The sequence below is a fragment of the Pteronotus mesoamericanus genome, unplaced genomic scaffold, assembly GCF_021234165.1.
Source record: "Pteronotus mesoamericanus isolate MK-2021 breed Mesoamerican mustached bat unplaced genomic scaffold, CSHL_Meso_final contig_256, whole genome shotgun sequence".
NCBI lineage: Eukaryota > Metazoa > Chordata > Mammalia > Chiroptera > Mormoopidae > Pteronotus > Pteronotus mesoamericanus.
In genome coordinates, this window is record NW_026555108.1 from 4,500,084 (window position 1) to 4,526,790 (window position 26,707).

General features: G+C 47.5%; 2 protein-coding genes across 2 annotated transcripts; one reads left to right on the forward strand and one right to left on the reverse strand.

The window, feature by feature from the left end:
- Positions 1-2,389: 2,389 nt before the first annotated feature.
- Positions 2,390-3,804, reverse strand: P2RY4 (pyrimidinergic receptor P2Y4). The gene is made up of 2 exons (XM_054574209.1): positions 3,697-3,804; positions 2,390-3,489 (listed from the first exon to the last, which is right to left on the reverse strand). Exon 2 carries the CDS (start codon positions 3,479-3,481, stop codon positions 2,390-2,392), a length of 1,092 nt encoding a protein of 363 aa, XP_054430184.1. The 5' UTR covers positions 3,482-3,489; positions 3,697-3,804.
- A 5,515-nt stretch (positions 3,805-9,319) lies between these two features.
- ARR3 (arrestin 3) lies at positions 9,320-23,312 on the forward strand. The gene is given in 17 exon segments (XM_054574232.1): positions 9,320-9,373; positions 11,712-11,749; positions 12,008-12,059; positions 12,201-12,261; positions 12,453-12,497; positions 16,976-17,017; positions 17,020-17,164; positions 17,269-17,329; positions 17,752-17,858; positions 18,517-18,525; positions 18,735-18,815; positions 19,002-19,090; positions 19,330-19,417; positions 19,802-19,937; positions 21,955-21,995; positions 22,168-22,228; positions 22,716-23,312. Coding segments are annotated over 17 exon segments (1,707 nt in total).
- The last annotated feature ends 3,395 nt before the right edge of the window (positions 23,313-26,707 follow it).

Below are 26,707 nucleotides of genomic sequence, written 5' to 3' on the forward strand. Positions count from 1 at the left end.
GATTAGGAGAGTTAAGGGGTGACTTTGTGGTGAGGAATAAAGAGTTATGGTGCTTTTCCTGGGAATGACAGTGAAATGATTAAGATGAATAGAATGGTAGCTAAGGAAGTCAGCAGAGGTCAAAGTATCAGTGGTAACGCTTTATTTTTGTTTGTTTGGTTTCGGGGGTGTGTGTGTGTGAAGAGGGGATGAAATCAATTACGTAAGAGACTGACAATGATGAAGAAAGATAAATGAAAGAGCAAACAAGAGGGCCCCCTCTTCTTCTGGGGCTGCAGGGAGGGAAGGGAGAAAGGCAAGATGAATATGGAAGTAGTGTTAGTGTAAATGAAGCAGAAGGAAGTTGAGGTATTTGATCTTTTCAGATTTGCAGGAGACGAGGTAAATCTTAAGAGATTGTGAGGTAGGATGAAATTGGGGCAAACAGTCACTCTGGAATATTCACTAGGAACTCAGCAGGCTAAGAGGGATGGGGGCTTAGATGAAGTCCCAAGACAAGATGTTTCAGTGGGTCAAGCCATCCTTGTGTTCTGGCTTTATCTGCAGTCCCCTCGAGTCTAGAGAGTGGAGAAGATGGGCCCAAGGGGAAAATCAAGGTGTTTAACTAAAGTTAGTGTGAGAGGGAAGGCAGCCCTAAAGTAGCAGACTACAAAGCCTGGGCAGTTAGTCTCGGTTTAGCATATGGGAGGCTGGGTCCGTTGTAATGCAGAGAGCAGCTTTCCTAGGTGGGGCTTGTAGGTAGGAGAGAAGATGGGCAAGGAGGCTGTGATCATAGGAATAAAAGGGAGCAAGTCATAGATTAGGAACAGGATGTGTAACAGTTTAGGCAGCGGCGGTGACACTGGGAGACTAGTAAGAAGGCCAGTTCATTTACTCTGAAAAGAAGGGATCCCGGGGAGCAGGCAGGTCCTGGATATCTAGGGGGAAGAGGGCTCACTAAAAGAACGCAAAGGGGGACTCGGGCATTGAACTCATTCCTCCCCGCTCCCCCATATCTGGCAGACTGGTCCTAACCTTACTCTCCAGAGAGACTTAGTAAGGCATAGTAAGCTAATACAAAGTAAGAGATCAGAGACAGGTCAAAAAGCGTGGGGCAAAACAAAAGGAAGGCTGAAGACTCTGGAGGCCATTGGTCTGGAAGGTGATTTCAGAAGGGGGTGCCTAGAAGTGTGAGCCCACATTTCTTGCAAAGGCCTACCCAGAAACTCTTACTTCCCAAGGCATGGGAATTATCACCCCAAGTTCCATATCATACCTCAGATTCACAAGCCCGTAAGAACTAAGATGGAGTTGGGAGGGGGTGGGTAACGGATGAGAGACTCAGAGGGGACCTATTCTGGTGCCAGTGCCTCAAAACCCTGAAGCCTGATCTGAAAGAGCCAGTGACAGATTTATTCTTTATCTAGGGCAGGAGCTACAGAAAGGGGAGAGACCAGTGAAGAGCCAGCTCGGGCGTTGATCCCTGTCACCACCCCCAACCTCTGCACAAACCTGCTCTACCCCTTGATGCTGGAACTTACAGCCTTGAGGGCTCCTCCCTCTCATTCTGAACCATCCCCTCTTCCTTTCATTACATACAGAAGAACTGTCAAATATGTTCTGAGCAAACATCATAAAGGAGGTGCTTTCCCATTCCTGTTCCAAAGGCCCTTATTAGCTTAGGCCCTGTCCCAAGGCTCTTCAGAGTCCCCAGCCTATGGTGAGACTCAGGGCTCCCTCTCTATGTAGTAGCTACACACCAGTTCAACAGTGTCATGCCTCCAGCTGCACATGGTGGCCCTGGTGCATGGGCTTTCTGGGATTGTGCCCTATTTCAACGCCTCAGCAGGCCAGGCTATCCTGTCTTCAAGGGGAAACCAGAAAGTGGGTGTGGGTGCTACATATGTCCCATCCTTGGCATTTGTGACATGCCGGTGCCCCTGCCTCCCGACTCCAGCTGTCTCCATCAGATGAGCAAGGCTGGTCCTGAGATTACTCCAGCTTCTCCATTCCTTCAGGCAAATGCTCTGGTCTGGCTGGAGAACACATGCTCTGCTAGGAGGTGGGGGGGAAGGAGGAGGAAGGAGGCCCAGGGAAGCTTTCCAGGAAGCCTCGTAGGATTGAGAAGTAAAACCAGCGGCCCCAGGAATGGGGCAGAAACAAAGAGGAAGAAGTAGAGGAGGAGGAGTGGCTGCTACCTACTCCCTTTGGCTAAAAAGTAGAGGCATCTGAAGGATTTATGAGAGATGGGGTCACACGTGATTTTCTTGGCTCCCCCTAACCCTCAGGGGAAAGGTCTCTCACCAAAGCCTGGAAAGAGGAGGAAGCAGCCATATCGGGTGTGACCATTAGGATCCCTCACCTCCGCCCTGCACTCACCCCCTTTTCTCTCCCTTCCAGGCTTCCAGTGTTACAATCTATCTTCCCTAGGGGTAGGGCAGCCACTGTCCTGGGGGGCGACTGTCCACCTGCAGCTGCTCTCCTCAGGCAGGGACACCAGCGCCAGGGAGCCGGAAGCTTTGGGGGGCTGGGGGGTGCCACTACTGCAGAGCTTCCCGAGCTGCCTTCGATACTTGTCCCCAGTGAGCAGGTAGAGCACAGGATCCAGGCAGCTATTGGCACTGGCCAGAGGCCGGGTCACTTTGTAGGCCACGTTGACAATGTTCAGCACCCGGCAATCAGCTTCCAATAGCCTCGCCATGTAATAAATGGTGCGGGTGATGTGGAAAGGAACGAAGCAGACAGCGAAGACAATCAGCACCACCACAATGGTGCGGAGAGTACGCAGACGAGAAGACGACTGGGCGGCTCCTGGCAAAGGCCGATACAGGCGCCGGGCCATGAGCCCATAGCAGACAAGAGTGACCAGGCAGGGCACACCGAAGAGCAGCACCATGATTACTGAGCTGAAGTGGACATAGTGGTGAAAATGCTCAGGCCGAGTAGTGTCATGGCACAGTATGGTATGTCCGTTGAAGCTGGTTGTGACAAAGAACAGGTTGGGCACAAGGCAGCTGGCAACAACCAACCAAACGGCCAGGCAAAGAAGGCTGGCAAGGCGCGGGCGGCCCCAGCGCAGTGCCCGCAGTGGGTGGCAGATGCCCAGGTAGCGGTGCACACTGATGCAGGTGAGGAAAAGCACACTGCAGTAGAGGTTCCAGTAGAAAAGGAAGCGGACGAACTTGCAGAGCTCAGTGCTGAAGGGCCAGTGGTTGCGGGCCGCGTAATAGTAGATGAGGGTAGGTAGCGACAACACGTACAAAGTGTCTGACAAGGCCAAGTGGAACATATAAGTGGCCGTTGCATCCCAGGGTCGGAGGTGAAAGACGAAAAGCCAGAGAGTCGGCGCATTAAGGCCTAGACCCAGCACGAAGACGACCGCATAGCTCACAGGCAGCAGAATGAACTTGAACTCCTCATCAAACCAGCAGTCCACCTCACTGTTGCCAGGATCTGAGCTGGGGCCTGGGGTTGTGAGCAGTGAGGATTCTGTACTGGCCATGGTCCCCCCTAGAGGTGAAAAAGGCAGAAGTGAGGGCACTGGATTTCGCTGCCTCCACCCCACCCCAGCCCCAGCCCTGACTTGAGGCAAAAACAAAACAAAACAAAACAAAACAAAACAAAACAAAGAGCGGGGAAGGCAATGGTTGAAGCATTAGTGGGAGCCGAGCTGAGAGAAGTAAACCTATTTGCAACCCAGGCCAGCCGGGCCCCTACCTGCGCTCCCTTGGTCCAGCCAGGGGAGTAGTGGGTAGCAGGCAGTGGTTTGGGTTTTTCTCCTTCTGCAGCTGATTCTGTCTTTCAGAGCTTGGCTAGCTGAGGGGGGTAGAGGCCTACCAGCACTTTCCAATGTGAGAAGATGCCCAGAACCTAATTGTCTCCTAGCTCCTCACGGCAGCTGTGTCCCTGTGAAGAGAGCATCTCTCCATTAAGTGACTTCCCCTCCCCTCTCCCCCTGCTCCCCATGCCTTCTTACTCCAGTTACTTCTGATAGCTGATCTAGCCCAGAAACCCCATCACCACTCTTACCCAAGAAACTTGGCAGGTCTCCTACCTGGTCCCCTTGAAGCTGAGCCCAGCTGACTCTGTCACCCTTTCCCTCTGCAACCAGTGGGCATATCCGTGGGGGCGGGGCTGGGGTGGGGCCCGTCCCTCCTCCTGTCCTGGGAGACTGTCAGAGCAAGCAAGGCCCATGAAGATTATCTAGTCCAACCCACTCACTGTACAGATTGCGAAAGGGGCCCAGCACAATTACTACTTAACAACTTCTATATGGCTGTAGGAGAGAGTACACAAGAAATGTCTAAGTTTACACAGATGAAGAGCCAGGCCACTGGAGGACTAGAAGACACAATAAAACTACAGGGCAATTACATAATCTGTGTAAGTGAGCTGGAACATGGGAAATAGATGTTAACACGGGCAAGTGCAAGGAAACACATTGAAAGATTTTGGAAAATGTGAACTACTCGTATAAATTTTAACTCCATGTGCGTATGATTATAACAAATGCTTATTTCACACCTACTCTGTGCAAGGCATTAAGTGCTTTACACTTATTAATGGCCCCCAGGCTCTCTATCAAAGTAGGTAATGTTATTGTCCCTACTTTGCAGATGAGAAAACTAAGGCACAGAGAGTTTAAATGTTTTGCTCAATAGTGGTAGAGCCAAGATTTGAACCCAAGAAGACCTGCCCTTGAAGAAACCTCCAGCGTCCATGTACTTGATTGCTATGTTTGGTTGCCTCTCTAAGCCACTGACCATAAACCAGGGAGGGACAAGCAAATATTTCCTCAGAGAGAACTCTGTCCTTGGTCCAACACTAGGCACTGGGAGTTCACAAATAATGAGCAAAGCAGACAAAGACTCCAACTCTGGTGGGGCTCACATAAGAGTGGGTGAGAAAAGATAAAATTAACAAGTAAAATAGATAGATTTTGATCACTATTATGGTGAAAAATAAAGGAGGAAAGGGGAATCCAGAAGGAGAACGAGCAGGAAAGAGAGATTGCTGTCCTAAGTATTAGGGTGATGCTTGAGTCAAGACAAGGTGGTTGTGAGGAAGGTACAACGTAGAAATGAGGTCAGAGAGTTTGGCAGGGACCAGATCACGAAGGTCCTTGGAAGCCATGCTGAGGACTCCTTGGCTTTTACTTTCAGGTACTGGGAAGCCATGTTGGCTTTAGAGGAGACAAGTGTTGGGAGTTGATTTACATTCCAAAATGATCACTGGCTAGCTGTAGGTTGAGCATAGACTACAGGGCTTCGGGGCGCAGGGGGAAACCAGTTCAAAGGCTGTCGCCCATAGAAATGATGGTGGACCAGGCTGCCAGAGGTGGTGAGAAGTGCCCAGATTCTGGCTAGATTTGCAAAGCAAAGACCAGATGTCATGATATGGGCCAGGGGAAAAAGGGATGAGTCCAGAATGTCTGCAAGTTTTCTCAACTGAGCAACTGGAAGAATGGAGTTACTGTTGACAGAGATAGGGACAGCTGTGAGAGGAGCAGGTTGGAGGCAAGATCAGGAGTTCAGCCCTGGCTGGTGTGGCTCAGTGGATGGAGTGCCAGCCTGCAAACCAAAGGGTCACCGGTTTGATTCCCAGTCAGCGCCCATGCCTGGGTTATGGGCCAAGTCCCCAGTAGGGGGCGCTCGAGAGGCAACCAGACATTAATGTTTCTCTCCCTCTTTCTCCCTCCCTTCCCCTCTCTAAAAATAAATAAATAAGATCTTTTAAAAAAAGTCAGGAATTCAATGTTCAGCCTGTCAATATTCTGAGATGTTTATTATTACATGTCAGAGGAGATGGCATGGAGGCAGCAAGGAGACAGGTCACTCCTTTCCAAGTATGCGAGTCAACAAGCTTCCCGTACAGACTCCACCCTTTCCTACACACCACCCCATCTGTCTCCAGCACTACAGGTGACCCTGGTGTGAATACAGCAGAGAAAACAGAGAGACCTAGGGAGCCTAGATGTTTGAGAGCCAAGTGCCCAGGAACGTCCGATTGCCAGCAGTTCTGGGCCTGGGGTTTCTGGGTCTCGCTAAGCCTTCCTGATTATGGAGGTTTGAGGCCCAGGAAGCAAGCTCCGGGCCTGTTTGGGGAGGGGGAGCAGGCTGGAGCAGAATCCACTCTGAAGGGAGTTGGCGAACAATGGGGACTCGGAACCTGATCTTCAGGTCCCTAGAATGCCGTCCAGCTGGATCCTGGGAGGGAGAGGAGGAGGCAGTCCTGCTGGGAAGCTGTAGAATCTAGAATCTAAAGCATCTAGAAGGCCCAGAAACATGGATGGGGGAAACCTGGAGACCCTGGCCCTGTGGGAGGGTGGGGGACAGATGAAGGCAGGCTTGGAAGCGGTCACAGCCTGCGCCCTGAGAGCTGTGATACTGCATAAAAGGCCCATGTGTTTGGAGCCGGACCTGGTTGAATCCATATTCTTATTCTGAGCCGTGTGATCCTGGACACCACTTTGTAACTCAAGCTTCCTCACCAGTGAAATGGGGGATACAGTCAAACCTCAGTTCTCGAACATCTTGGTTCTCAAACAATTTGGTTCTCGACTGGGTTGTTCACAGAAAAAAATGTCTCGGTTGTCTAACAGAACTTTGGGGCTCGATTCTCTACCTGATGACCCTTTCTTGCCGATACTTGTATGATCGGCCACGTAGGAGTCTCTCAGAAGACAAGGGAGATTCTGTTTTCGAACAAATTGCTCCTCGAAGTTTTCTGGAACAAATTAAGTTTGAGAACAGAGGTTCCACTGTAATAATACTAACCTTTCAGGGTTTCCTGCATAGAGAATTAGTTAATTGGTATGAAAGCACTTTGTAAACCATAAAGTATTTTGATGATTACTTTGCTCCGTAGGACGAAGCTGGCCTCTTCAGAGGAGGACAAGTGTGATTTGAAGACTGATGTACACCCGAGGGGACAGTCCAATGCCCACTACACTAGGGAAGCCCTGGGCTGAGCCAGCTTCTGGCTCCCACTACTTGGAACTGGCTTAGCTCGGCTCTGCGGTACCTGGCTTACTTAGCTCTCCTAGATTTCTGCCAGTCCCTGGACTCCGCTACAGCTGCCGCCGCTGCCACCACTGCCACCCAGTGGCTACCTCAGGAAAAGACCTGTTCCAACATTCCCCAACCAGAAGCTAGCTTCCGCTAACGTCCGCGGCATCCGGGCCCGGAAAGAATGATCTGTGCCTTGAGCAGTGCTGCTGTCCAGACTCGCTCTCTTCTGTGGAGCTCTTCCTTACCTTTGGATCCATGATTTGGGGATTACTCTAGTTCTCCCCTTCCTCTGGGTGTTCCTTCGGGCTCCTTCCCTGGTTCCTTTTTGTCCTTCTTTCCCCAAGTGGGACCCTTCCCCAAGGTTTACTCTGATATCCTCGCTCCACTCCTCTTCTCACCTCCCCCTTCTCCCTCCCTCTTCCTCCTTCTCCCTTTTTCCTCCTCCCTTTGCCCCCTTCGCGTTTCTCTCCCTCTCGCTCAACATCCACTCTCATGATTTAACTTAGACGGTATCAATAATTATAATGACCAACGAGACTCCAACATACGGATCTCTCTCTAATCAAAATCCACCTCTCACATTCTTATCACATTTGATTTCTGCTGAAATAACGGCACATACCACAAACTGCTGAGAATTATACTCACTGGTGTTTTTGTTCACCTCTTTCCACACCAGACCCACAGCTCCTGGAGGACAAACGCCTGGTTTTACCTCTGTCTTTCCCACAGCCTTCCAAGTAAAGTTATGATAACACATGTTCTAGATATTTTCCCCCAAATTTACTAACAAAATCACAGGAATGTGACTGGCTCCATATCATTATACCCGTTAGTCTTGTTCAGGTGCCTTTTCTGTAGTGTGCGCTATCAGTCTTTTAAATGTCCGTTCTTTATCTCCAGCGAGGCTGTTAACAACTTTAGAGCAGAGATCAGTACCACCGTGTTCAGGACCTAGGGCAGCATGGGATGTCTCTGTACCAGGGGATCCATCTGTCTCCTTTCCACCTTCCCCCACCAAGCCAATGCCCTGGTCTAGCACCCGGAAGTCTGCTGGCATGCTTTCCGCTGCAACAGGAGAAAACTGCAAACTCAGCTGACTTTAAAATGAGGAAATCTATTATCTTGCATCAAAGTCCAGGAGTGGACAGCTTCGGAGCTGGCTAGTTCAACAGTTCAACAGTGTTATACAAAAATCCGTTTTCTTTCCATATTTCTGATCGGTAGCCCTCGGCATATTGTTAAGCAACCCCCGTGGTCAGAAGGTGACTATTGCAGCACAGGCATTGCCTCCAAACATGGCAACGTTCAGTGGTAGGGGATGAAGGCCTCTATCCTGTGTGCTTACTTAGTAGAGCTTTCTCAGAATCGCCCTGGCTTACTTCTCTCACATCTCAGCGGCTGAATCTCATCATGCCTGTAATTAAACCAATCACTGGACAGGGGGAGGGAATGACCATGACTGGCTTAGAAGAGCAGAACACCAAGTAGAATAGGAGGCAATACCAAAAAATGGGGATCCTGCCCACAAAAAGGAAGGAGGATATGGCTATTGAGTCGATAAACAATTCTGTGTGCTACAGCCCCTTGCTGAGTAACAGACGCCCTGCTCACTCAGAGGTGTGGTCCTCACTTCCTAACTGGAAGGCCTGCTTGGGAATATCTCCAGGGTGCGCTGAGTGAGGGGTGGAAGGACCTGCAAAGGACCAAAATCAGTCTCACTGGGCCCAAATCAAGGTGTCAGCAGTGCTGCATCTGAACCGAGACAGTCACCTTGCAAGCATTCGAAACCACAGGGGAGATCCCGTTTCCTCGCCTTTTCCAGCTTCTCAAGGTCCGTTCCTTGGCCGTGGCCCGTTTCTCCATCCTCACAGCCAGCAGCATAGCACCTGGCTTCAGTCCTCGCATTTCCTTCTGTCTCTGTAGTCAAATCTTTTTCTACCTCCCTCTGCCTCCCACTTATATAGAGACTAGTGATTACACCTAGGGTCCACCCTGATGATCCGGAATAATCTCCCCATTTCAAGATCTTTAATTTAATCACATCTGCAAAGTCCCTTTTGCCATATAAGGTAACATTCGTAGCTTCTGGGGGATTAGGGCCTGACATGTGTGGGGGCCACTAGTCAGACTTCCACAGTAGGTCAAAATTCATCAAGCTATGCAATTAACATTTGTGCATTTTATAGTTTGTAAATTACACCTCAGTCAAGTAATGCATATACTGCTGGAAAAGAGGTAATGATTCGAGCTCAATCATAATAACGAATTAAAGACCTAGCAGATCGGCTTTCTGCTGAGAGAACCAAAGACCTGAGTAGAAAGAGGGAATGTGCCTCAAGTGTGAGTCTGAAGACAACAATGGGCTGAAGTCTAGTCCGAAAGTACGTTCATCCTGACTGTTGACCTTGCCAACAGGCACCAGCCTTGGCAAGTATATGACTCTTTTCCATATGCTCAGCGTTAGTTTTAATCACACTATGGTCCCTTCAGAGTCTGGGCTTCTAGCTTCACCTGAAGATCCCTGAGACGGAGAGAGTTACAGCAACTAAAGACAAGGTTCTGGGGTGCGTACTGGCAAGGAATAACAGGAGCTAACACAGCCGGCTGTGTAAGAACACCCCGTTGTGGAGGGTTGAAGGCTGCCTCTATGAATAGATACTAAAGACCAGCCAGCTCTAAGGGAAGTTGGGAGGTGAGCCAGGGTCCTGGGTCCCCAGGCTCTGTCTCTACATTCTCCATATCCACAAAGCGTGGACCTGGGCCCTGTGGAAGGGGCAGTCAAGTACGGATTACTTTCTTTGCTGCCATTATGGGGATCCTGGAGACTGTAGGACAGAAATAGCTCTCATTCTATGAGCGGTCCTATGAGGCAAGGGAAGCTGCTTAGAGGTTATTAGTTTCAGGGATTGGAGAACATCAAGTGCAGGCCTGGGGTGGGGGGAGATGTGGAGGGTTTACTCTAAGTGGGGGTGATGCTGATGTCAACTGCCTATTCCCTCCACATGCAACAGCCTGCTGGGAGAACCTGCTCTAGGGCCAAGCATCCCTTGTTACCTTCTCTCCAACAAGGAAAGAAGTTCAAGGCTCACATACACATACACACACAGCTCAATACACTCACCCCCCACTCCCCTACCTCCGCTCCCTCTTACAGGAGATTGAGTCTTGCTATGCTCAGAAACTGGGATAATCTGTGCATCTAAACACCAGAGTCTCAAGTCCCAAGGGGGCGAGGGGCTGTGTAAGGGGTACTCTTTTCCACACCTTTGGCCTGTAGCAGAGCCAGAGAAAGACTAGGGTGACACAAAGCTCTTTTCAGAAACACAGAGGTTTATAGCGATACTTTGAACTCTCTTATTTCTATCCTTCCCCATGTTTTTCCTTGAAGGCCTCTGACTCCGTTTTGACCCCAGTCTTCAGGTTCAAAGCCTCCCCTGGCCACAGCCTAATATTCCCCCTTCTCAAGCTCCCCTGCCTTTAGCCCTATCAGCTTCCCCTACCCCTACCCTGTCCCAACAGGAAGAAGAGCCTGCTAATCTTTTAGCCACTAATCTTTTAGCTACTAATCTGCTTTCCCAGCTTGTGGCACCTGAGCTATTTATAAAGCAGCATTTCATGGTAACCACCTCCGCCCACTCAGGACCCTATTCTACTCCTCCGACCCCCACCCATCTGAGCACTCAGAGGACCTTGGGCATAAGAGGCTGGGGACAGAGGAATAGCAATCAGAGCTGGAGATTTGATGTGAGCTTCATCCCGCTCTCTTTCCGGGTAATGATAGTCCAATGTCCTCTATTTCTAGCCCATACTAGGACCCCCATCCCTTTCCCTTAGCATCTCCCTTAATATTATCAGGGGACAGTTGAGGGGCACCTTTCCTGACACAGCTGGTAGGCACACAGGCTGAGAGACCCACAGGAGACGCTGGAAGCTCCCAGAAGCTCACCCCTGGGGCCAGACCTCATACACATCAAAGGGAAGCACTGGAGAGATACCTTCTTTCTTCTAAGGGTCTTCTTCGCCAAGGTCTAGCCCCTGGGACATGGATGAAGATAAGGATGGAGCAATCTGGAGACAGTAAGAGTGACGAATAGGTTCAAGAAAGGTTTTCAACCTCCATAGAGGTGTCTGACACCAACAACGAAGAGCATGGGTATGCAGATCATTTTTCTCCCACGCCTCTCCTTTCTTAGCTGGGGGACAAGGCCACCATGACATGAACTCAGGCTCAGCATCCATTGTGGGAGCGAAAGCAGATAGGATCTGTTTGTTCATTTGTTCATTCATTCGGGTATCTAGCAAACGTGTCTTGGAGCCTACGGTGTGCTGGGTGATGATGTCCAGCCTCAGCCAGTCCAATTTTCCCTCACACTCTTCTGGATGGAGGCCTGTCTCCAGCCCCTTTACAAACAAGTTTCTACTCTCTGAAGGCTTCCAAGAGTGGCCCAGCTACTCCAGGAGAACCAGTGCTTTCTGAAGATGGACAGTATAGTTAGCCAACAATTTGTAAAAAATAAAAACAGGAAGGGTTCCCTGCCCCCCATGTACAGGGTGGGTGAGAATATGGCTGAATAAGTACCTTTGGCAGGAGAGAGAATAGAAAAGGCACTTCATGCTGAGAGGTGTCCATCTAAAGAGGGAAGGTTACCTTACACTGGGTTTGCTAAGGAGAATAGGAGCCAAATGATTGAATCTTCTTCCTTCTTTCTCTCTTCCCAGAAAAGGCTCTATATCACCTCCATGGCCAACATTCCCAGGTAAGTGAGCGCTCCTTCTAATTCTCTGATCTTGGGACTTGTCCCCTACCCAAATCCAAGTACTTTCCTTTGGGGCAGGGGGGTTTCCAACCTCCCCCAGCTTGTGGCTTGAACTCTACCTGAGTTCCCTCCGCCTTTGCACCCTTTCAGGCTGCTCGGGTCTCTTCTAATCCTAGGAGCATTTCCTTTTCTCTCCACTAACCTTTCTTTCCTCTCCCTCTCCTCTTCCCTTCTCTCCCAATCTTCCTTCCTATCCTCTTTCTGGTTTTCTCCCCATACGGTGTTTCAGAAGACCTGCTCCGATGGGAAGGTGAGAGAACCCTAGCCAATGAGAGGGCAAAAGGGATAGGTGGGTATATCCTTCAAGGTCTTGGGAGTTTGAGTTGAAGGCTTCCGGTGACTACATTCAAAAATGATTATGCGAATAACATGGGAGATTGTTCCACAACAGCTTTCCATCCACCTGGGGAAATGAGACTTTGTGGACCATGCAGACATGGTGGAACCCTGGAGTCAGTGAGTCCAAAAAGGGAAGGGAAAGAGCCTGGGGAGAAGGGAAGGGGGAGCCAGGGAGTGAAAGAAAGCCAAGAATGGACCATGCAGAAGGCAATTAAAGGGGAAAAGGGGAGGAACCATTTCAGGGGTCGACTTCTGCTTCATGGTCTAAGATTTTTTTTCCTGCCATCGCTCCCTCTCTTTACAGATGGTATAGTCCTGGTTGACCCCGATTACTTAAAAGTTCAAAAGAGTAAGTAAAAAATCCTTGTTGGTCTTTGTGTCAAGGGCCTTTAAACTGGAATGCCACGCATGCCAGACAAGTCATCTGAATGAGTGGACTGGGCAAATGGACTAGGGGGGTATAAAAAAACCAACCAGTCATGGGGTCTAAGAATGCTTTGTCTGGAGGGGCTAACAGCTGGGGATTCCAGCCCAGTGGGACCAAATTTTCTGATCGTTAACAAGGAACTGGAAATGAAACTCAGAATAAGGTCTTTAGATTATGAAACTTAGAATAAGATCTGAAAAGATTATGGTGCCCCTTCTCCAAATAATATTTAAAAATAGATATATATCTTAAAGCATACATCAAATGCTATTTTTCACAATTACACAACATTTACGTGGGTGCTGAAATTGAAACAGTTTCTAATTTTCTGATTTTTTGATTTTCTCCATTACTGTTGGTGGTTCCCCTGCTTCGCTGCTGATCAGAACGTGGGCTTAGACTGCCTGTGGAAAGATTCAGTATGCCAGAAATCCACATTTTATGCAAATTTTCTGATTTTCAAATGTTGGCAATTCATTAAAAGACTTTTAAGGGCCTGGATAAATAAAAAAACTATTTTTCCCTAGGCTGGCTGTGTTCTAGGGAAATTGCCATTTTGCAACCTCTGGTATATGTCTTTCCACCTCTCCTTTTGTGTAGAGAAACCCCCTTATCTTTTCCACTTGAAAAGTCCCAACTGCCCTGGCTGGTGTGGCTCAGTGGATTGAGCACCAACGTATGAGCCAAAAATAAAGAAAGGTCGCCGGTTTGATTCCCAGTCAGGGCACATGCCTCGGTTGCGGGCCAGGTCCCCAGTTGGGGGCATGCGAGAAGCAACCAATTGATGTTTCTCTCCTTCTCTTTCTCCCTTCCTTCCCATCCCTCTAAAAGTAAATAACCTTTTAAAACCTTTAATAAATAAAATTAAAAATCCCAGACAAAGAAATAAACAAGACAATAACCACAGTGAGTAATAGCAAGAGACATTACTCTGGCCACAGTAACTAAAGATCAAGATTACACTGAAATATTTTATCACTGCTTTTTTTTTTCCTTTTAATCCTTACTCTGTGATCATACTCAATTTAAAATTGGAGTTGATTTGAAAAAGGCTCAAAACAAATTGATGACTACTAGTTTGGATGTAATCTTTAGATATTATGGAATAAAATAGCCTTCTCAGATTAGGCAGTATGGAAAAGCAGTCCAGCCACTTTCAAATATCAGAGAAACTTTGGGGTATAACCAGTAAGTTAACCAACTTATTTAAGATTCTCAATTACTCTTTATTTTTAAAGCCTAAATCATTTGTTTTCACAATTTTGCAAAATCTTCAGAATAACCCACAGAAAGAAATCTTCAGTTTAAGAAATGCATCTTGATCCAGGAAGAAGATTTTTTTCCTTTTAGTCTGATCTATATGTCTCTTAGTAGAGTTTGATATTATTGTCCACTTACATTGTGTATTTCTTTTTTTTTTTAAGATTTATTTATTTTTAGAAAGAAGGAAAGGAGGGAGAAAGAGAGGGAAACATTGATGTGCAAGAGATACATCAATTGGTTGCTTCTGGCATACCCAAGCTGGGGACCTGGCCCGCAACCCTGGCATGTGCCCTGACTGGGAATCCAACCCGTGACCTTTCAGTTCGCAGGCTGGCACTCAATCCACTGAGCCACAGCAGCCAGAGCAAGATCTTACTGAGTCTGAAGCAGTTTAGAGTCATCTTTCCTTTGTGCTAGGACATATTTTGCTTCTCTGTCTTTTCCTTTCCTCTGTCCCTTCTTTCTTGTCCTTTCTCTCTCCCTTCTCCCATTTTCATCAGCTGTAATTGAGAACCAAAGGGACTTTATTTGTTGTCAATTTTGAACATTGCTGTTTATCTTAATTGTAGAAGGATTGGAAAGTACAAAATGAAGGAGGACGAGAGTATAATCCTAACACCCAGAGAAAAGAGAATTATTAGTAATATTTTAGTCCATATTTATTTATAACTTCTGTGCAAAATAGCTATATTTTATTTAAAATGCTATATTATAAATAATGTTTTCTAGTCTTCTTTTGTCAGTATATAAAAATCTATAAATTTTAAGTTGCCTAGTTCCATATTGTATGCATGTACCATAATGTATCTAGCCAGTCTAGCCAATTGTTGGATATATTTTGCTATTATAAACAAACCTGCAAAGCCCATGCTTGTATATATCTTTTCATACTTGTCCAATTATTTCTTTAGATTAAATGCCTAGAAAAGGAATGAATGGTCAAATGGCATTCACACATATTTTAGGCTTTCTACTGCCAAATTGCCCTCCAAAATGGTTGTACCAATGAACTCTCCCTTCTGCAGCATCTGAGGCTGCCCATTGCCCCAGTTTATAAACACTACCCCTATCGTTCCTTTCAGTCTTTGTTGTATCTTTTGAATGTAGATTCATTTTCCTTGTTCTTAATTTTAAAAGCAGATAATCTGGCTGTTCAATAAATATATTGATCTCTTAAAAATACTAAAATAAGTTGCTTTTCTACTAGCGTGTGGCTGTTGGTAGTTTTCTGTGGGTCAAGGCTCCTGATAGAGATAAGATTTCCCACCTCTACAGCCTTCCTTCGCTCAATCTGTGTTACTTTGTCTTTGGACAGGTGTCCCTCTGTACCTCATCCCACACTCCACTAGTGCAATGAAGTGACTTTCTGTTTGCCCCTAATCTTAGGGACCAGCTCCTAAGTATGAGTTCAATTACAAATGTTCCATTTCTGCCAATATTCCCATGATCATCATCATCAGCGGCAGCAACAGCAGCATCCATATGTATAATTACTTTACAAATTCTAAAGGAATTTCTTATACATCAACTCCTCACAACCATCCTATGAACTGAGGTTGGACACGCACAAAGTCTGCACTTTGGAGTCGCACAGGCCTGGGTTGAAATCCTGGACCGTCACTTGACTACTCTGAGGTCATTTTCGCTACCTGTAAAGTATAGATAATACTTCAGAGGAATATTGTGAAGTCTAAATAACACATAGAACTCTTAGTGCCTTCCTGTTGTTGACAGGTGAAATAACTGAGGCTCAGAGAACTAGAGGGATTTGTACAAGTCATATTCAAACCCAGGTATTCTGACCCTAGATAATTCTATAACGAATACCTTGTACCCACCTCCTCACTTTAGAAACAAACTGAAGTCTCCCGCCTGTTGTCTCTGATCCCATTCCCCTTCCTCTCTCGCTCCTCCTTCTCTCCCTACCTCCACCCCACCTCTACCTGCTATCCCATATTTGGTGTTTATTATTCCCATGATGTTTCTATATTCCTACTTTATGTTTCTAGATCTGTGAGAAACTTTGGTATTGTTCTACACGCCTTTCAACTTTATAAACACAAACTTTTATAAGCATATCATTCTGTAGCTAGCTTTTTTTACTCAATAGGTTTTGAGATTTAACCATGGTAACACGTGCAGTTCTAGTACATTTATTTTAACCTCAGTTTAGTATTCCATTATATGAATACACCACAACTCTATTACCCATTCTCCAATTGACAGATAGTTAAATTATTTCCAATTTTATGCTATGACAAACATTGATGCAATAGATATTCTCTTATGTACCTCCTTGCAACCATGAGCAAGAATTCCTCTAAATTCTTCTTAGGTTATTGAGCAGTTTCGATTTACTGAATAGTGCCAAACACTCCTGCCAGCATGGTGTAATAAACCCCTATTACATATCTTTACCAACACTTAGTATTGTCAGGCTTCAAATTGTTTGATGATCTGATGGGTACGAACTGTGATCTCATTGTGGTTTTAATTTACATTTATCTGATTACTAATGAGACTGGACATGTTTTTGTATCTTACTGGCCATTTCATTTTGCACTTTTGTGAAGAGACTATCCATATTCTTTGCACACTTTTATATTGGGATATTTTATTTTTATTATTAATTTGTGGGAGTTCTTTTTTTAAAAGATTTTATTTATTTATTCTTAGAGAGAGGGGAAGAGACAGGGGAAGAGAGGGAGAGAAACATCAATTAGCTGCCTTTCACATGCCTGCAGCTGGGCACCCGGCCCACAACCCAGGCCTGTGCGCTGACTGGGAATCGAACCAGCAGCCTTCAGTTTGCAAGCTGGCACTCAATCCACTGAGTCACACCTGCCAGGGAAATTATTGATTTGTGGGAGTTCTTTATATAGTATAAATGCTAAACTTTTGTTTGTTATAGGTCTTGCATATTTTTTCTTCCGGGCTTTTGCTTGTTCCATTGTTTATGAAGACTCTTAATGTGAAGAACTTTTAAATTTTACTGTAGTCAAATGTGTCAGTCCTTTTCTATATGGCTATACTTTTCAATCATATCCCATTGTCACTCTGTGTCTTCCCATGAGCCGTTTAAGACCTCCTTTCCCCCTCAGGCCTGACAAGTCATTCTCTTCCTCCTTTGCCTGCAGCGTTTGTCGTGTTGACATGTGCCATTCGCTATGGCCATGATGATTGGATGTGATTGGTCTGACGTTCCACAAAGACCTCTAGGGACAGGTCCAGCAAGTTGTCCCAGATGAGTCCCTGAGGCTGCTGATAGTCTTGCAGGAGCGACTGCTGCACAAGCTGAGAGACAATGCCTACCCCTTTACCCTGCAGGTGCTGATCCCAAGGTTTCCAGGGAAGATTAAGAGAGAAACTTAAGGAATAGAGGAAAGGGGTCCCTATATCTTTTGTTTGCTCACCACCTTCTAATCCACCGGATGGTTGTTAACCTGCTCTGTTCAATGACACTACAACCGGGTCCTGAAGGTACAGAAAAGGTGAGGTCTGGGTTCTTTTTTGCTTTTTTAACTTTTTCTTTATTTATTGTTAGATAGAGGGGAAGGGAGGGAAAAAGGGAGAGAAACATTGATGTGCCAGAGAAACATCGATTGGTTGCCTGTCGCTCACCCCCAACTGGGGAGCTGGCCCACAACCCAGGCATGTGCCCTGACTGGGAATCCAACCAGTGATCTTTTGGTTTGCGGTACGACACCCAACCCACTGAGCCACACTAGTCAGGGCGAGGTCTGGGTTCTGAATATGGATAGATGGTCAATGCTGGGAGGAGTGATACAGTGACAAATGGACAGACAAGACTGAAGAAATGAACAGCCAAGAGATAGGGTCAGGCATTCCTCATAGTCTATAGGGAAGGGAGGTGCAGTGTAGGAAATCAGTTCTCTGCCTTTGCCCTTTGCAGGCCTGTGGGGTTGACTTTGAAGTGAAAAGTTTCTGTGCTGACAATCTGGAGGACAAAATCCCCAAGAGGCATTCTTTGGTCTTTTCCAAAATCACTGCCTCTAAACTGTTCCAGGAAACAGATCTTGCTCTCAGGACAGAAACAGCCCTATTTCTTTTCTTTTCTTTTTTTTTTTAAGATTTTATTTTAGAGACGGGGAAGGAAAGGAGAAAGAGAGGGAGAGAAACATCAATGTGTGGTTGCCTCTTGCGTGCCCCCTACTGGGGACCTGGCCTACATCCCAGGCATGGGCCCTGACTGGGAATTGAACCAGCGACCCTTTGTTTCACAGCCCGCGCTCAGTCCACTGAACTACACCAGCCAGGGCAAATTTTCTAACCCCTGTAGCATCATTACCACATAGAACTCAGATGCCTGGTTCTGATTCCCCTCTGTCTTCTCTTTGTTCTAAGGCAAGGGTCAGCAAACTTTTCTATAAAGGGCCAGAAGATAAATATTTAGGCTTTGCAAGCCACTTAGTTTCTGTTGCAACTACTCAACTCTGCCACTGTAGTGCAAAAGCAGCCATAGATAGCACAAAAATGAATGAGTGCAGCTGTGTTCCAACAAAACTTTATTTATGGATGGTAAAATTTGAATTTTATATCATTTCCACATGTCATGCAATATTATTGTTCTTTGATTTTTTTTCAACCATTAAAAAGTGTAATAACCGGTCGTAGCTTGTGGGCCATAAATATCAGGCAGCGGGCCAGATTTGCCTAGTGAGCCATAGTTTGCTGACCTATGGTTTAGATACCCACATAGAGGATCTAAAGGAGTTTTTTAAGGGAGGCCTTCGTCCACCTCCACCCCCAACCCCAAGCGAGGACAGGCTATGGGGTCTACATGGGGAAGGTCGGCCGGTCCCAAAGGAGAGGTTCCGGCTAACTCCTTGGCCTCTACTCGGAGTCTCTGTACAGCTGATGATTCGGGAAGTATAGTTTGTACCCCTGGGCCCAGACCATCTGCCACTTTCTTCTATCAGCTCAGCCCCTACAACCCCAGGCCTAGATGGAGAGGGAGGTTTGTGACCCCCACTTTCTGCCCCTACCCCACAGCCCCTCTGATACCTTTTCTTCGCTGATTTCCTACCTGGGTAGACGGGGATGGAAGCCAGGTGACCCCAGTGCTAAGGAAACAAGAATCCTAGGTCTTGACTTTGATGTTCTCCCCGCAACCCTACGATGGGCCTCTCTCCTCCGGCTTCGGGTTCACTACCATGGCAAACCCATCTCTGTCAATGTTTCTGTCAACAACTGCATCAGCAAGGTCATCAAAAAAATAATCAAGATCTCAGGTGAGCTTCTTTTCCTGTCCTCCCTAGTCCCTAATCCACAGATCTTTTGCCGAAACTGTGCCCCACTTACCCAAATCTGCATTCAGCTAATGCGGGCATATAGTAATTTACTTATCTTTGTCCATGAGCACATCTTAGTGCATCATGCATATTGTATAAGGTCACATCTGAGGGCAGTGAGTTGGGGGGCTCGAGGATGACTGATTAATTATAGTCATGTGCTTTTTCTGCCTGTTCAGTTGACCAGATCACCGACGTTGTCCTGTATTTGCTAGACAAGTACAGCAAGACTGTGTTCATTCAAGAGTTCACATGATTTGGAGCCTGGTGCTTGGGTCAGAGAGCCATGGGGTGAGGCAGTGGGAAGAGGGCTGAGCGCTAGAGGCAGAGGAGAGGGTTGGGGAAAGCAGGAAGTGGGTCAGGACCCAGGACTGAGAAAGGTCAAAGTGAGGGCTGACATGGATAAAGGGAAGACTTCCCAGGAGAACTAGAGGGAGGATACCCACAAGAAGATCATCAAAATGGTGAGAGAGGGTGGGCACATAAAGATTTCCCATCAGAGCAAATTGTTCCCACTCGCCACAGTCAGACGCACCAGCTCTCTTTGTTACTCCAGTAGGCTCGTGCAGTTGTGGAAGATCCTCTTGGGAATGGCAGGCAGTACACTTAGTGGCCAAGCCTAGCCTCAGTTCTCTTCTTCTCCTTTCAAAGGGAGACTATAGCTGCTAACTCCAGCTTCTCCAAGAGCTTCACGCTAACTCCACTCTTGGTTGCCAACTGTGAAAAACAGGGCTTGGCACTGGATGGAAAACTCAAGTATGGTGATACCAATCTGGCCTCTAGGACGGTATAAGCTCAAAAGTCACTCCCAAACTCCCTTTTTTAAAAAGATTTTATTTATTTATTTTTAGAGAGACGGGATGGTAGGGGGAGAAAGAGAGAGAGATAGATCAATGTGTGGTTGCCTCTCACATGCCCCCCACTGGGGACCTGGCCCACAACACAGGCATGTGCCCTGACTGGGAATCGAACCGGCGACCCTTTGGTTTGCAGGCTGGCACTCAGTCCACTGAGCCACACCAGCCAGGGCCCAACCTCCATATTTTATCTCCAACCCGTTCTGCATGCTACAGATACAATTGTGAGGCTTCTAGCCTACCTATTTTTTTTAATGTCCCCAGGCAGTGTTCAGAGATCCCTCCAGAATCGAGGGCCAAGAGTAAGCTAAATAATTAATGCCCATGGGACCAATGGAAGGCTTAGGTCATAGGCAGCAAGAAAGGAAAAAGTAGAGAGAAAAAATTCTTATGTTGTATAATATTTCACAGCCCACAGAGGTCTTACGCGTGTACTACGTTTTCTTTATAAGAACACCACTGAAGTAGGCTGTAACGTTGTTCTTGTTCCATTTGATACTTAAAGACCCCGAGGCCGAAGGAGACAAAGGAATTTGTCCAAGCTGCTGTAGCTAATAAGTGGCAGAGCTGGAAGGGATTTCAGCACATGTCATGTGGCTCTAATACTGTGGTCTCTGCAGTACCTACTCTCTGGGGAAGACAGAAATGGAGGAAAGACTGGGCAATGAGAAATGGAGGAAAAGGAGAACAAAAAAGGAGAATGATATGATAGGAATTGATAAAATTCTATCAAGTCATTCATTTGGCCCTGTGATGTCAGAGATCCTAGTGTTAGGTGTGTGTCCCACAAAAAGCCATCTGCCAGACAAGCATTAATTTCCCCAGCCTTATCAATTACATAGCTATAGACTATTGTGGCTAGAAGGACCCTTAGAAATTGTCCAAACAGCATTATTTTATAGAGGATCAGCCTCCCAGAGTGATGAAGAGACTTTCCTAAGAATATATAGCTTTCGGTATCTTCTTTTTCAATCAGCAGGTTTTTTCTTGAGCAACCATTACATGTGGGAGAATAGAAAGAAGCTTAAGACAATCTCTGCTTTCAGTCAATTTATGGCCTAGATGGGGAACACAGAGGAATGCAAATGCAATGTAACAGTTAAATGTTGCTGCATGTGGCTTGGATTATAAATCCAATAGAAGTTCAAAGAAGCCAGCATAGCTGGAGAAGTTTTCCTAGAGGAGATAGAATGAGCTAGATCATAAAGAAGGTGTAGAATCTGGAAGAAAAGAGCATTCCAGATTGGGAGCATAGCATGAGCAAAGGCTAGAAGCTGGGAATCTGCATGGCACGTTTTGGGCACAGAGAGAGGATGGGTCCATTTAGGTTGTATCCCAGGTGTTAGGGAGTTAGGGCAGAAAAAGTTTGAGAGGCCGGGAGGGGCAAGATCATTAACAGCTGTGAAAGCCGAGCAGTGTAGTTACAGTCAGAGAAGTAGGATCTGGAGCAGAAGGTAACATGGTACAATTGGATTTTAGGAACAGAAATGTCCCAATGAGGAGGATAGAGTAGAGACTGGGAAACCTATTGGAAGGCAAAAGGGCACAGGAAAGGACTGGGGGATTAGATGAATTACTGCCCCCCCTCACAGACCCCTGCGCCCCCCCCCCAACAAATGCACAATGAATACTATCACCTCCAGTCTTCAACCTGGATCCTGGTGTCCTACAAAGTCAGAGTCAGTCTGATGGTGTCCAGTGGAGGCTGAGTGAGGGTTCAGGGTCCATCTGAGCAGGGGCTGGCGAGCTGCGGGTCTCTCCCTTCTGTTTCCCTCCCCGTTGCTCTGATCCAGTCAAGCTGTTCCCCACTCTTCTCCCAGATTGCATTCCCTGTGAGCTCCGTGAGCAAACCACCTTCCCTTCCAGAAATGCATTCTGCGGCTAACTTGGCTTCAACCCCAGTAAAATTAGATTGCCACTTTCCATTGCCAGCTGCTAATTTTATAGTGTCATTCTACCCTCAGCATCTTGGGCAACCTGCCAGCCAGGTAAGAGACTGTGTGGAGCCGGGATGGGGGCAAGAGGGGCGGATGAGGAGATAAGGAGACCAAAAGAGTGACAGGGACTCTGAGGCCATCCCAGGGTGGGGAAACTGAGGGAGAGAGGTTCAGGGAGTGGACTTGGAGGGAAATCTGTAACTCTGCCTCGGGATCCTTGCAGTGATGTTGGTGTGGAGCTGCCCCTGATCCTGATGCATCCAAAGCCATGTCACAGTGACCAGGTGGGACTCTCAGGAACGGTGGGCCTTCCAGTTGGGAACCAAGCAGTTGTGATCTCATGGATCAGGGACTAGCAGTTTGGGTTGAGATGGAATAGGAATAGGGAGGTTGGGTATGTAGGGGAGTAGTGTGCGTGGGCGCACGCGCGCGTTCGCGTGTGTGTTGTGGGAGGGAGAGGGTTAAAAAGAAAGGAGGAAGAGGAACAAAATATTTCTTCAGAAACTGAAGAGCTTCATTTTTCTGTCCCTCTCCTTGCTTGCTGTAAGGAAATGTCAGCTCCAGGAAGTCCCATTCCCCTTTCCCCACTGCCATCCTCCATTTTACTACGGTGAAAATGTTAAAAAAAAAAAAAAAAAAAAAAAAAAAAAAAGCTTCCTGGAGTATTGCTTTCAATACGTTCCTAGTGAAAACTTGTGGTTTAGCTTCGTGCTATCGTTCACTGCTTTGCAGCCGCCCTCCTTTCCGCTTCTGCATCCCCACTCCTTCCAGGAATCGCCCTCCCCATCTCGTCCATTCCCGTCGCCCTCTCGCCCTTTCCTCGGTCTTTCATTCTTCGATCCCTTCCTTCCATCCCTCCCCGATTCTTATTTCCCCTCCAGTGCCCAAGGCAGACTTTTGTGTTGGGAGACCAGGGAGGGGGCGAGTGAAGGGAAACAATCGCGTGTGGTGGATGGGTGGGTGGGTGGGTGTGGGAGCTACGTAGACAGGGCCGAGGATCTGAGCTGGGAGGCAGTGAAGGGATCGCTTCTCTGGGATCAGGAAAAGGAGGGAATGTGGAGGATGCCCAGAAACTGCTTCCTAACCCTGAACGCCCCTCTGCGGCTCGGGGAGTTTCCTCCGCAGGAGCCCGGCGAGGAGGAGCGCCGGAGGCGGCGGCGGAAGGGGACGAGGGGAGCCAAGCACCTGGCTCCGGCGCTAGCGTGGGAGCCCCACTGTAATGCTCTAATAAATCAGCTCGTCCACACGTGGCTGGCGATCTCTTTGGTATTTTCTCCTCCAGAAGGGGTTTGGAACTACCGAGAACGAGCGCCCCCTTCCCCGTCAGTAGTTGGATCACCCTGTAGCAGGTGCTTTCCCCGTAAATGACCGGCCACTTCCTTCTGGCACGCCGCCAGTCCTCTGTGAGTCCTTCAACTTTCCTTCCGGGCGCTGGCCATCTTGGCGCCCCCTCCCCAGCCATCACCCACGGCCTCAGAGGAGGGACCCGCTGCAGCTGCCGGTCCATGGGCAGGGCTGCGCGCCCAGGCCCAGGGACAGTGCGAAGGTGGTTTGAAGAGCGCTCGGACGGAGAGCACCGTGTGACTTCAGGCAGCTAGCCGCAATGTACGCCTTCACCCACGGCGGGCCCATTGCGGGCCCATTGCGGGCCCACAGCGAAGACGGAGATTTGGGCCTGGAAACCATCCAGGGACCTCGGCATTGGTTTCTGTGTAAATCCAAACTCCCGTTCCTGGGGCAGCAGGGCCGTGGGGCGTCTGGGTTGGGTTTAGGGATAAGGAGGTATGGCAGGGTTCTCTGGAGAATTAATTTCCTCCTCGCCCAGCCTGACAAACAGCTTACTTATCTGCCTCACAGTGGGGAAGACATCAACCACCACCCAAGGCACGATCCAGAGCTTCAGCTGCACTGGCCTGCTGAGCCGACCACCAAGGCTCATGCTGTGTATTTTGCCCCCTTTCCAGCTCTGCTCACCCAGGGCTTCTCCTCCTCCTCCAAGTTATCTATTGTAAGTGTTGACAAGTTGGGCAAGACCACATTCTCAAGGGCCATTCTCCACTTACAGTTCTAAGGCTGCCTGGTATTGGGGGTAGAGGAGACGAACAGAGCAGTGTCTCTCATTTGCAGGCAACCACTGGAATTGATTCCTTGTCTAAGACAATGTACTTGGAGGGCTGAATAGCGTGTGTTCATTCTCATATCACTAACCTTATACCTCAACCCCTTAGGCATATGCGATACCACCCTGGACTATTTGTGGATAAGGAAGGGGAAGAAAAGCATGAAGCCTCCCCAAATTACACACCCTGTCCTGCTTCTTGTTCTCTCTGTCCTCATCTAGACTCCAACTATAACACAGACAAAATCCAAGATGCCTTGAATCCTTAAATCTGCTGCTCTATAGGGTCTTCCTTAAGCGAAACAGTATATTGACACTGGACCTATCCTAGGATGGTAAGCCACTTGGTTTGTGGCCATAATAACCACTTTTTGGGGACCCAGGTTCCTTGGCTCTTTGTCTTTATTAAGTTCTAGCCTTTCAAAGGCTAGTTGCTTGTCTACTTTTGTCCACTTTGTTTTATGCAGGTTCAACCCCAGCTATGGGACACAGCTGGCCAGGAGCGCTTCCACAGCCTAGTTCCTAGCTACATTATGATTCAATTATTGCTGGTGTTGTCTATGACATCACAAGAGGGTGCTATTTCAAACAGGGATTGAGGTAAGCAATAGGGAGCTTGGTAGGAATAGTAGACAGGAAGGACAGGTACTTGATTTTCTCCAAACCTGCACTAAATGTTTCAACGCTCCATGGCACAGTCCCTTGAACATGTCAATTTCTTTAAAGAGACATGAGTGGGTAGAAGACGTTCAGACAGAAAGAGGAGATGATGTGGTCATCGTGCTGGTGGGTAACAAGATCGATCCACACAAAAGGTAAGGTGTAACTACAACTTTTTCTGCTGTACTTAGAGATCAGTCTCTGTGGGGAGGGTCTACTGTGCTCTATTTACTTGGGAGGAGATACCAGTGTCAGCAATCAGAAAGGTCGTGGGTTCAAGGCTTCTGGGGTTCCTGGTCCTAGGGAGACATCATTATATCTCAGAAGGATCTATTCCTATCCACTAACTCTGGGTCAGAAGGGGTCTTACCACCCTCTGGCCCTTTACATAATTTCTCATTTGTCCAGACAAGTCTCTGCAGAAGAGAGGGAAGGAAAACCCAGAGACCTCATTGTGATGTTTGTTGAAACCAGTACCAAAACCAGTACCAAAACCAGGTGCAATGTGAAAAATAACTGTTCTTTATATGATAATTCCATGGCACCCCTACCTCTGGCCACCCACCACTGCTTACTCTTTTGGATAACCTTGGCTTGTCCTATTGTGGGGTGGGGGTAAGGTTCATGTCCCCACCATGCAGAGAAAAGGCCCAGAATCCTGTTTCTGAACCTGACCTCCTTTTTTTTTTCCTTTTGTGCCTCACCATTCTCTCCCTCCACCCCCATTCTCACCGCCTGCCCCCCCCCCCAACATACACGGCTATTCCTGTGCATGGCTTCTGACCTTCCTTCCAGGAGTGATTCATCTCCACTGAAGGAAGAGTATCCTTTCTTCTAGCTTTGCTGGGGTAGCGAGTATACAAGCAGAGAAGGCAAGCTTCCCATGCTGAATTGATGGCCAGGCCAATTTTTCTCCCCGGCTGATATTTAAGAGACAAGGGACTAACTTCGGTCCAAAGTAGCTCCCTGGTTCACCTGTAGGTGAAAGGGATCATAGATTCAGAATTCCTCTTCTGTGTCTCCTGGAAGCTGCCCCTGGGAGTTGAGATGTGACCCCCGTCACCCCTCTATTACCTTAACACACTTCAGTGGTTAAAATCCATGTGGAGCCCTTCGATGACTCAGGCATCAAAAGCCATTGTGCCTGTTGATAACTTAGGCTGCTTAATTTTTTAAGACAGATTTTATTGATTTTTTAGAGGGGACCGGAGAAAGAGGGAAACATCAATGTGCAAGAGAAACATTGATTGGTTGCCTCTAGCGTGTGCCCCAGCTGGGCACCTGGCCTACAACCCAGGCACATGCCCTGACTGGGAATCAAACTGGTGACCTTTCAGCTTGAGGGGCAACGCCCAACCCAGTAAGCCACACCAGTCAGTGCTGGTTGCCTAATTTGATCAATTTATTGCATTTTGGTTTTCCGGTACAAGTCTTCCCTGCCCCCCGCCCCAACCTCAAGTTTATGGTTTAAATAAGCTCTGGTCCAATTCTGGGCTTAGGTGTAAAATGGAACCCCAGGAAGGGCCATCATTTCTTCCGTGACTGCATCTCATAGCTATGGGTGGAGAGTTCTTGCAGGGCCCAAGAATCCCACCTTAAGTTCTCTGACGACGGAGACACCTTTCGGGGATGCAGTTCTACAGCACCTGGAATACCTCAAAGGCTGATAACAGTTCATTCTCCACTGTTTTCTTATCTACACTCTCAATAAACAACTGGTCCTTTCTGCCTCAGCCTGTTACTGCTTGTGCCTCCTGCACACTATCCCAAATACTTCCACAATGTAATCGCATCATCTCGTGCTCCGAGTACCGTAGAGAACCAATTTAGGGCAGGAGGGGTTTTGCCCCTTAGGCCCTTGGTACCTCTCTGGGGCTTTTTACAGTTTACTACCCTTAGATGAGTTGTTAATCACAGGGAGAGGCTTGGACCTCAACATTGAGTCGATTCACCCGATATGCCCATGTGCAAGCGTTTCTTTCTT

Coding starts and splice junctions, on each gene's coding strand:
- P2RY4 (XM_054574209.1), bottom strand. CDS start 3,481: ATGGCCAGTACAGAATCCTCACTGCTCACAACCCCAGGCCCCAGCTCA.